Source organism: Sturnira hondurensis, unplaced genomic scaffold, assembly GCF_014824575.4.
Source record: "Sturnira hondurensis isolate 20B ecotype Veracruz unplaced genomic scaffold, ASM1482457v3 Scaffold0013559, whole genome shotgun sequence".
NCBI classification, from domain to species: Eukaryota; Metazoa; Chordata; class Mammalia; order Chiroptera; family Phyllostomidae; genus Sturnira; species Sturnira hondurensis.
The window spans coordinates 6,562,543-6,574,286 of NW_028086190.1; the positions used below are offsets into that span (position 1 = coordinate 6,562,543).

The 11,744-nt window shown below is 35.7% G+C and overlaps 1 protein-coding gene across 8 annotated transcripts in view; it reads left to right on the plus strand.

Annotated features, from left to right (window-relative positions):
* Nucleotides 1-11,448, plus strand: part of NFIB (nuclear factor I B) — a 235,151-nt gene extending 223,703 nt beyond the window's left edge. For 6 of the 8 annotated variants that reach the window (XM_037061955.1, XM_037061953.1, XM_037061956.1 and 3 more), the window contains one exon: nt 9,704-11,448. In XM_037061955.1, the coding sequence (XP_036917850.1) occupies nt 9,704-9,833 (130 nt within the window). In that variant the 3' untranslated portion in view covers nt 9,834-11,448. The remainder of the gene's footprint in view (nt 1-9,703) is intronic. The other 2 variants (XM_037061957.1, XM_037061959.1) reach the window with 1 other exon arrangement.
* Nucleotides 11,449-11,744: the final 296 nt, after the last annotated feature.

Below are 11,744 nucleotides of genomic sequence, written 5' to 3' on the forward strand. Positions count from 1 at the left end.
TGCCCATCCAATTGTCCTTGTGAGATGTGTATTCTCAGTGATTTAAGAATGAATGTTTAGACAAAGTGATCTTCAGTATAGGTTTGTGAACCATACGTTTGCATCTAAATGTACATGTATGTGTATAGGTGAGTACGTGGTGTATGTGTGTACATGTGTATGTATACACATGTACATATGCATGTGTGTGTGCAGGGGTATAATATATATATAATGTGCTCATTAATTACTGCCCTTACTTGTATGGTCAGGGTAGTACATGGCGTATCCATAGGTAGTATTAAGAGTTAACTTTTATTTCAACATTACACTGAGACCATCCCTGTGAATCCACTAGTTAGCATTTCCTGCTTTCAGTTTGTTATCTTGACACATAACTACAGTGCGACAGCTGGGTTGTTCCTGGAGTTCCTGGGGGGGGCTTTATTCTCAGAGTGCTGAATTTCCTTTTCAGCTGTCAGCTTGAGAGTGTGTTCGAAACGTTCAACTTTTTACACACCATTCTGGGCCCCTAGCACCAGCCAGGGACTGTGGTAGAAATGCTGATAAGGTAGATGAACTGAAGAATCTCTGTTTCAAGGAGAAAAATTGCAAAAGCCAAAATTGCGTATGACCATTGTTTGGTAACAGGGCTGCTCTGCTAACAGTTGTCACCCTTTGTGTTTGAGTAATGTATTTAAAACGATCACTCTGTTCTCATCAAAATTATTTTCACCTGTTATGAAATCAAAACTAGAAATGTTACTGTTCTTTAAAATGACCTGCCATGGTTTTCACTCATATGCAATATCTGTGATCTGGCTGTTGAAAAACACATTGGGATTTGTTTTAGTTTTGCCTAACTTTCCCCATTTATAAAGGAAGATTTGCACAACACAACGTTTCCTTTTTATCTAGGAAACTCTTCAGAACACTTCCTAAGAAATTAATTGTATTCCAGCCAGACTTGCATGCTGCCATCCCACAGGAAATGGGTCAGCAATCCATTAAGATGCCATTAGATAATCTAATTTGGAACTTAATCTCTAAATTAACCATGCTCCATACTTGAAGCATACTTGAGAGAAAGAAAAAAAGTTTACGTTTGAATCGATAGGGGAGCCGAAGCGTGAAGAAGGCTGTTTGTTTTTTCTGTAGCTGTGGTCACGTCTCAAGCCGTCTGGTAACCAGGAGAAACCAGACATGATGTAATTCCAGATTGAACTTGAACTTCAGGGACTTAGGATAGGGGAACAATGGACCATAGGAATCAATAATGTCCATTTTCCACATGATTATGTTTGGAGCTTTAAGTTAACCTTTATGGGAGAAGCAGCAGGAACTTCAGCGTCCCCAAAATGAGATGATCCAGAGACAAGATGTTGGAGGGGAGAAAGCGACTTTCGCCGTGGTATTTTCTGAGCAGCACTGCAGATTCCAGCAGGATTAGCAAAGTTCCCGCTCTGCAGTAAACCGGTGGCCTGTTCAGAGCACTCTTTGTTCGCTTAGGTAGGACAAACTTAATCTTACGTTTCCTGTCAGATGATTTTTGGCAGCGCTGCAGGATAGGGAGGAGCGAGATTCAGAAAATTCACAAATGTAAACCTTGCTGATTAACCCTTTGCAATGAAAGAATTATATTCAACACCCGCTTTTTTCATAGATGTTTGATGTGAAGTGCAGCATTTACACGTGTATTATGGCTCTAAGAAATCAGCTTCATCAGCAGCCAACGCACTAGTATTTATTAACTTACCTTTTCTGATTCTCATGATTGCTAGTGTTGTTAGTAGGTGTGTAGTGAATTTTTAGTCATGTTTCCTTAAGTAACAAAGCATATGAGTGAGTAGATAAAAAAATTACAGAAGAGAAATGTAAAGGCAAAAAGCCTATTTAAGTTCAAAAAATTAAAGAGCACAAATTTTGAATATTCAGAAATTGTAGAAAATTACAGTTATTCTCTCCTTTATTCATTTTTGTTTTACGTGAAAGTGAATTTTTTTGCACCTGGAACACAGTAGCAGGCATAATACAAAAATGTGTTCAGTTCCTCAATCATTTGCAATTTTGTGCTTCAAAATTCTGGTACAAATAAGTTCTTTCATATAGAGGTGATGTTGTGCAAATAACACTGATTTTAGCTTTTAAGAGAAAATCACTTGGGAAAGAATCACTTTTTGCTTTTGTGTGAAACTTACGGTCATATTTAACTTAGTATGCCTTGGGTGATTTTCTCTAGTGAAAGACACCGTTTGGAAGCTCTGTTTTTGCAGAGAATTTTCTCTGCTGTTGAAGACTCACATATGCTAATAAGGGGAGCAGTGGCACTTGGGACAATGGCCCTGAAAGGGAGCCCAAGGGCTAGAGATGGATGCAGACCAGAGAAAGGGGATGGAAATGTACACGCAGGGGTCTCTGCTGCGGTGCAGTCTGTGGGGGGGAATGAAATAAGCGCTGTGACCCTGATGATTCTGTATTTTTAATTGGCCAAAACCTCCCATTGCTACCTGAGTTAATGCATACGTATGTGTGTGTGTACTGTGATTTCTTTATAGTTAGTCATCTTTATAATGATTCTCTTTCATTTCCAGTTCTAAAACATAGAAAATATCAAACATCATTTTTTTTACAAATCTAAATTTGGCCTATTTAGGGGGAAAGTGTTTTTTTTTTAATACTTTTATCCAAAAGTAAACATTTTCAGGAAATAAGTCTTTGTTACTTTTAAGTATATAGATTGCCTTCTTGAAAGGTCTTCTAGGATTTTGTGAGAGCTCTTTACTAAACGAGGGTAGTAATTAATGAGCATGTGCAGTACTTCGTTTTCGCGGTCCCATATCCCACCGACACGTGGCATTATTTCACTTAGAAAATGCTAGCACTCACACTCAGTACAGTTAATATTCCGATCCAGTGTGCCCCAATAACAAGTACGTCTGAAACCATTGAATATAAATTAATGAGCTTTGACAACTTACTGTTTTGATATGTTATTTCAAAAGTGTTGGTCCCCAAGGAGCAGCAATAAAGCAGGCAATTTACCTACTTAGTTAAGAAAAAAATACATTTCTCTTTCATTACTATGAAGTGCTATTGCTTGCAGTTAGAATAATTCCATGAGCCACCTGCAGCTTGTGCTATTAGCTGTTTCCCAGAGAGCCCACAAGAGTACTTTGGAGTTCAGGTAAGAGCTGGCCAGGGAGCTTTCTGATACAGATTATTACAAATAGTAATAATCATTAGAAATCATCTTGAATGCAAATAGGATCATTCAGATGGCAATAATGAGCTTTAAAAATGGGGAAATAAACTGAAGAAATCCGAGACCTGTGTAAAGCACTTTGTGTATCTTACTTCTAGTCTGGTCTCATTTGAAGTGGAGTTCAACAGACTATTGATACACAGCCACATCTGCATGCACATAAACAAGGTTAAATATTGCATTCAGCTGAAAAGAATCTGGATTTGGATAAAATACAGTTATTTGTGTTGGAGTTTGAACTCACATTATACATTCGTGAGTGATATGGACCTTAATTTATAGACTACCATATATAATTCAGGGATAATATTAATTCTTGTGCAGTGGTAAAAGTAAAGTGTGTTTTATGAAAGAGGTAAAGTGTAGTGGGTAAGAATATAGAGCCTAGCACCACACTGCTAGAGTTGAAATCCTGGCTTTTCCTACTTAATGGCAATATGAATTTGGCAAGACACTTAACTTCTTAGCTTCAGTTTCCTTGTCTGTAAGATCAGAACAATAGCAGTACTTTCTCATAGGTTTGGGTTGAAGATTGGAAGCTCTAAAGTAGGTCAAGCACATAGAAGAGTGCCAGGCACTGTCATTTAATATGAACTATCTAAATGCTCTAGAGACTAGTATCTTAAATACCATTTCCTTTGTTTTTAAACACTAATGAATTCTTAAACATACTTTTAATATATAAAATAAATTTTAAATTTGCGGATACTTAAATACCACCAACACATGCGTACTTCTTCCACTGGTCCGAGTGAGCATTTTTTCACGAGGTGCTGTCTGCAGCCTTCATATTGAAATAAACACAGTCCAAATGTGCGCATATACCATCCAAAACAGCACAGTTTCTAACTTGATTAATACTTAATTACAATGCCTTTGTTTTCTCCTGGGCAGATTTTAGCTACTGGTACAGAAAACTATTTATTATATATTTTGGAAAAGATACTATTAATAATATCTGTATGTTAATATTATAGTCATAAAATTAATATTTAGCCAAGGAAGTAAAACATTTTCCTTCTTGGGGATATTTGAAACAGGTACAAAGGAATTAAAGGCAAACTGTTCTTTTAAGTTGTGGTATTTATTTTACTTATTGTCTGTATTTTCTGGGCCACTACTTATTTTTATTGCTCTCTATAAGTAATGTTGCTACTGATACAGTTGATGTATGTATGAATACGTACAATTTTTGTGCTTCATTCCTATAGTATTTTTATAAGTTTCTTGAAAGAACACTTACTCTGTTTGCAGTAAATATGGTAATCTGATGATTAAATCAGCATGTAAAACCTGAATGAGCCATGTTACTACCAAAAAGTACTAGTCTACTGTATACTTTGACATTTTATAAAATGTTTGACAAATGGGTTGCCCAACCCATTATCAGGTAAACACAGACTAGTAATACAAGACATTTTGCAATTCTTGAAATAGCTCTTATTATTTTAATCATCTAAGACTAATAGTTGAAGTGAAGCCTTTGTTTGGTCTCTTACTTGACATACGACTCCATGTGATTTTATGTGGCGCCCCATGGTTACTGGGTGGTTACTGAGTTAGCATTTAGGGCCCAGGTCTTTGGAGCATAAAGACAGTCACACAATGCATACTTTTAAGAAATACAACCATCAGATGTTGACTTGCTCAGAGCAATTTTCACTCTTTTTTTACTGAAAGGTACAGAGTCTATTCACCTCTTGTAGATATTAGGACAACTGTTTTATTCAATTTATCCAGGATAAGAACTATATAAATAGTGTATCATTTTCAAAGGAAGAAGTGGGTATCTTCTTCCTCCCTTAATCCTCATCATAGGGTCACTCTGATAGAACTTCAAGTAGATTCGTTTCAGAGGAGATAGATACATCAAATTTCAGTGTTGCTTGATCACCCAGACCAACCACATGCTCTGTGTACAAGTCCACTGCTGCATTAGCTGGATTATGATCCAGCTGTGTGGAGCATGGGAAATTCGGTGTCAACTGAAGCAAATCCACTTTATCTTCAGAAAATTCTGTTCAAATGTTCCTTCTCACGTTGGGTCAATTTCTAACCTTCTAGAGAAGCAGGGTAATACAGTTAAATGACCATGGGAATCAGACAGGACTGATTCGTATCTCAGGTCTAGGTGGGTAAATTTGGGCAAGTCATTTAAGCTCTTTAAGTCTCAGTTTTCTCATCTGTGAGATGGGGATAATGATGGCATATTCAAGAGCTCACTGAGAGAATTCAGTAACAAGCATACGTAAAATACTGGAGACGGCGCCTTGCTAATAATAAGCCCTCAGAATGGTTATTTTCTGGAAGTTTCTCCCTTTATGCTGAATAATTCTGTCCACCTGAACCAGACAGAAATGTACATTTCTTTCCAACTCAGCTGTTGTATCTTCCCTGTCTCCCTTTGTCTGTTCCTCAAATGACATTATCCGGTAATTTTCCTCACTAAAAAAAAAAAAGAAAAAGACACAGAAGTGTGTTCTCTTAAAGAATGGGGCCTAGAAGAAACACAATGTTTTAGAGGTAGTCTGATCAGTATAAAATGAAGCAGGACCATCAACTATATTAATAATGTAGCTTTTTTAATTTTTAAAAAATATTTTATTTATTTATCTTTAGACAGGAAGGGAAGGAGAGAGGGAGAGAAACATCAATGTATGGTTGCCTCCCGTGTGTCCCCTGCTGGGAACTGGCCTGCAACCCAGGCATGAGCCCTGACTGGGAATCGATCTGCGATCCTCTGGTTTGCAGGCTCGCGCTCAATCCACTGAGCTACACCAGCCAGGGCAGTAATGCATCTTAAGGTCAAAATAATTTCTTTGTTTGCTTCTTACCTTTTTATGAGACAGCCATATCACATATTTGATCATAATAATGTGAAAATATCACCCATGGTTATCAGACACTTTTTTCCTGCTATTTTGTATACACAGAGTAGGTTTCGTTAGGGTAAATTCTGCTTTGTGTGAAGGGACTGTCAAAAATTTTTTTTTTGCTTCTTGGTACCTGATTTTATCAAAGTTTTTATATTCCTTTTTAAAAATGGTATAGCTTTCATCTATACCATTTCTAAAGGTGTAGTTTTCTAAAGATGTAGTTTGAACTTACAGTCATGCTCATCTTCTGTTTGCAAAAAAAAAAGATGATCTGGCAATGGAAAATGTAATGGAAATGAAGTAAATGCATGCTGAAGATGTTGCTGAAGTAGCTTCATTTGGTCTTGAATATTTTGAAATCTTTTCATTATATTCTCACATCTCTTAGTGGACAGGGACACAAGTTATTGGACTGAATATAAAATTATCTGGATAATTCTTATTTTGTGATGAATTAAAATTATTAACATTATTAAGCATTTTACATATAACTAGTTTGTATATATAAATGAGTAATTCAAATGTGTGTTTATTTTATCCATACCGGTGATCACTGGCATTTATTTATACAGAGAGAGTTAGATGTACAAAAATTACTCTTGCATTTTTACCAGACAAACTATGCAATTTGAGGCATTGTCTCTTTGAAATTAAATGAGCTGGGTTATTTTGTTTGAACATTTTTCTTTACATTATTATTATAATTGAACTCATTTTACCAGATAGTTTTCAGTGGGGCTACCAAAAAGCTCTAAAAATGTGCCTATAGTTTTGAACTTAACCTACAAATTGGCAATAAGAGACTTGTAAAACTCATATATGGGGTCTGCATAGTGTTAATGTTTGAAATTTATTCCCCCCAAAGGTTTATAAACAGTATTGACAAATATATTACACACTTCAGTTTTGACATGGTCATAATGTAGGATGAGAGGTTGGAAAGGTTCAAATAAACATCTAAATTGAATTTGTTAGATATTTTGCAACCAGGGTCCTGTTAGCCACTAGCATCGATTTATTTTTACTGAGAATTTTCCAAAAAACACTGTGTCTCTTCTAAAGAACTGAATAAGAGAACTGTTGGAAAATAAACGCTACATCCTTGTCTTTTCTGCTATTAGTAGGTAGACTTCTCCATTTAAGGAGTCACGTCTATTTTCAATCATTAAGTATATAGTTTGTTTTTCTAAAGAATGCAACTTCTAGATGACTCTATAGAGCCCATTTGGTTTAGGGCTGGTGCTGATGTGCCTGTTGTTGGCATTGTCTTTTACTGCCAGGTATTATCAGTTTGAGCTAGTCTGTTTTGTTTTTCATATATACTTCCTGTTTCAGGTTAAAAATAATGGATATCCATTTTTGTAATTTATTTTATTTGTGAAGAAACGATTAACATCAGCTATGGCCAAACTCTGTAAGGATTGATAAGACAAGGTTATTTTCTTTACAGAATTTACCTTGCAGTCAGTAAGGCTATCATAGATACAAATTATGGTATGAAATCATAAATGCTGTACTAGTATTGTGTAACAAATTATGCTGGAAGTACAGTTGAGGAGAAAATAGGTTTCATGATTCATGTACTAGTATTGTGTAACAAATTATGCTGGAAGTACAGTTGAGGAGAAAATAGGTTTCATGATTCATTGTGTAACATTCTTCGTAATTAGTAGTGCAAAGCACAGAAATAATTGTTGAAAAGTGTGTAGGAAGAAATATGTGAAAACAAGTCTCTTAGAAAAGGTTTCAGTATCAACTATTATTAGTCTTTAGAATTATGTTTTTTTATAAGATAGTGAGGACATATCTTTTTAGTTTGAAGTGTGCCTTGTTTGAGTTACTGTTTAATTTTTTCTTGCATAATTAATTTTTGTTAATGCTCAATATTTTTATTTTTAATTTTAGGGATGCCTGATTTCTTTGTATAGGAGCCAACTCACAACATATTCTTTTTTAAAAATATTTTATTTATTTATTTTTAGAGAGAGAGGAAGGGAGGGAGAAACAGAGAGAGAAACATCAATGTGTGGTTGCTGTTCACATGGCCCCCACTGAGGACCTGGCCTGCAACCCAGGCATGTGCCCTGACTGGGACTCAAACTGGTGACCCTTTTGTTCTCAGCCCGCACTCAATCCACTGAGCTACATCAGCCAGAGCCACAACATATTCTTGAAAAGGCATAATTGTGAGCAGCACTCTTCAAAAATAGACAGTTAGGTGTGATTTGGAACATTTAATTGGTTTCTTTGTCTCCCGAAAAATTTATTGAACATTTACCATGTGCTAAATACTATGTTAGGTGAAGAGCAGAAACAGAGAGAGGCTTTGCTCTCATGGAGCTCATTGTCTGTTCATAAATCCCTTGAGCATAAAAGGTTGTTGTGATTTTTATCTGTTAAAGTATTAACTAAGAAATACATACCAAGCTTTCTTTTCCTTTCTTTTTTTTTTGACAAAATTGTTCCTTAATGTTAATGTTCTATAAAGGTTTTTGTTCCTTTGGAATTCAAATATGGATAAATGAGAGTGTCTAGGTTGATAGCTATGTTGATAGTATCCATCTCACCTCGTGATTGCAAAAGTAAAGAAGTGGATACTAAATGAAATTTGAAACATTGAAGTTATGTCTCCATGTGAGACCATGACAAAACTAGGTATAGAATTGTCGGTTTGGTGTTTTCTTGGTTCGTGATTCTGCAGCTGTTGCTTAGCTACACTGTTCTGAGTTGAGTGTTGAGACAAACAATACGTCTGATCAGGTGTACTCCAAAATGTGTGTTGTGGGGTTGTTTTGTGGTATGTAGGTCTGGTGTTATTTTCCTCCATGTACTAATTGTTTAATTAGAAATTAGGCCAGCAGCAATTAGAGAACTGTTTTTCAAACTTTCCCCTTAAACAGCCTCAAATCCAACATAGGTGAAAGTCAAGTTGGGTGGAGAGGGTCTAGAACGTCTTCTGCTTACCCCTCCAGCATTCTTCCCACTCACCGTCCCAGCTCCCCAAACTCAGGGCAGCTCCCATGTGGTAACAGTACTGCAGGGAATGCACTGGCCTTCCTGAAAGATATTTCTGTTTTCTTATTAGAAGAGAAAAGAAATAACTTTCCTTACAATTTTATTCAACTGATAGGCAAGTAAAAAATTAAAAAACATCTTACCACTGAATTGCTTCTGAGATAAAAGTAAAACAAGATCAGAATATAACTGACAAACTATATTGCTACCATGGTAGGCTTGCTGCCTTCTCTTTTTTGATAAGAAAATCATATTGTATTTATATCAAAGTAGATTGGATATTTTAGGAAGAATATCCTCGGTCAGAGTTCAACAGTTATGTATGAACCTGACTTGGGGATTTTCTGCTTCACAATTAGTCTTAACTTCCTTGAAAATGGTGGACCATGTGGTGTATATACATATAAAATTTGTAATTTCGCACATTTATTTCATATTAAGCTATAATTTTAAAAAGTTATAATAGCAATTTGATGCCTGTGGAACTTATATTTCTAATATTGTTGTAGATTCTAACACTGTATTTTTTTCTTTTTCTCTTCCCTCCTTCCTCCCCATCTCCTGTCAACAGTCCTGGTACCTGGGCTAGCTTGGTTCCGTTCCAAGTATCAAACAGGACACCCATCCTACCGGCAAATGTCCAAAATTACGGTTTGAACATAATTGGAGAACCTTTCCTTCAAGCAGAAACGAGCAACTGAGGGAAAATGAAATACAACAATATTTTAAGAAATTTTTCAAAAATGGAAAGAGGAGGACTGGACAAAACAAAACAAACAAAAAGGGAGAAAGGAAAGAAACTGAAGAAAGAAGATAATAATAGACCAGCAATTGCAGCACTCACAATCACTAATTCCCTTAAGGTTGAGACTGTAATGACATAAAAAGGGTCGATGATATTTCACTGATGGTAGGTCGCAGCCCCTGCAAACGTAGCCTTTGTTACATGAAGTCCGCTGGGAAATAGATGTTCTGTCTCTACGACAATATATTTTAACTGACTTTCTAGATGCCTTAATATTTGCATGATAAGCTAGTTTTATTGGTTTAGTATTCTCGTTGTTTACGCATGGAATCACTCTTCCTGGTTATTTCACCAACGAAGGCTAGGAGGCGGCATCAGAGGTGCTGGGTGACAGAGCCGTGAGCCAGCCATTTTGTAAGCACTCTGATATCTAAAAGTTAAAGAATATATATAAAATCTCTGTAGCCTTTAGTTATCAGTACAGATTTATTAAATTTGGCCCTTAACCCAGCCTTTTCCAGTGTTTAACCCAGTTTGAAATCTTAAAAAATTTAAAAAAAAAGAAAAAAAAAGGAAAAAAGGAAAAAAAAACAGTTTGAACACAAAGGCTCTATGGAAGAAATGCCTCTATGTAGGTGAAGTGTTATCTCTGCATGCAACAGTAAAAATTAATATAATATTTTCCCCACAAAAATTTACCAGAGGCAAGTGCAATTTATAAATTTATATCTAAAGGGGAATCATGATGATAAGTCCTTCAGCCCTTGGACTCTAAATTGAGGGGATTAAAAAAGGATTTAAAATAATTTTGAATGAATTTATTTTCCCCTCAGTTTTTGAGGGCATGAAACAAGCATTCAATTAAGACAAATCACATGCTTGAGGAAAAAAATTAATGAAAACACAGCACTTACGTTGATTTAGCTGCAGCCTCCTTGGAGGCCAAATTTATTTATTTAAAATTACTGGTTGCATCAAAAACCCATAGGGTGTACAAAAGGTTCTATAAAATCTGCATTATAGAGACAGAGGCAGGCAAAAATCCATGTCACAAGGGTAAAGCTCACAGTTTACAAATTGGGAACGCCAGGGTGTAGGATATAAAAACGCACTCTTGAGAAAACAGATGTAATCAGGGTGCTGAAAACTTGCATGGTGCTTTCAGACATTAGCCTTGTTCAACAAATTCCTTGTATTGACAGATCTGTAGTGTGCATGGGCAGACACATTTTGCCTCTATGTCTCTTGAAATTTTAATTAAAAATACTCTTTCCAGTAATCCTAATTTGCACGAAGATATAATGTCCACATTACGTGCCTTGCCTTGAAATCTAAAAAACAGAAAGAAAAAAACCACAAAAAAACAAAAAAGTGACATCAGTACACTTGTTTTGCTGCATTTATTATCATTTTAAATCTTTACCATTTTTATGACAAAATATTTTGTACTCCAGACGAAGAAAAATGTGTTACATCATGGATTTTTTAGACAGTTATACCTTTATCTCACATTTATAAAGCATATCATGGCTGTGTATAGTTGCCGCTTAAAAATTGTAATCGACCAGCAATATTTTCAGTATTTTGGTGTTTTTTCTATTAACCTTTCATGTTTTTCATCTTCCAATTAATATTTGGGGGGAGGGGTTTCAAATTTATACGAATTATGCAATACCACGTTTTGCCTATGTAGGTAGTGCTTTTAGCTGTATTGGTTATTATAGGTAAGTACACAGATTTAAAAAAATAATGTATGCTTTTTTTGTTTGTTCGTTTGTTCGTTTGTTTGTTTTAATTGACCAAAGTGGGTACTGCTATTTTTGCAGTGTGATGAGGTCCTTTTGTGTACTGAGAGATGGACAGGGGA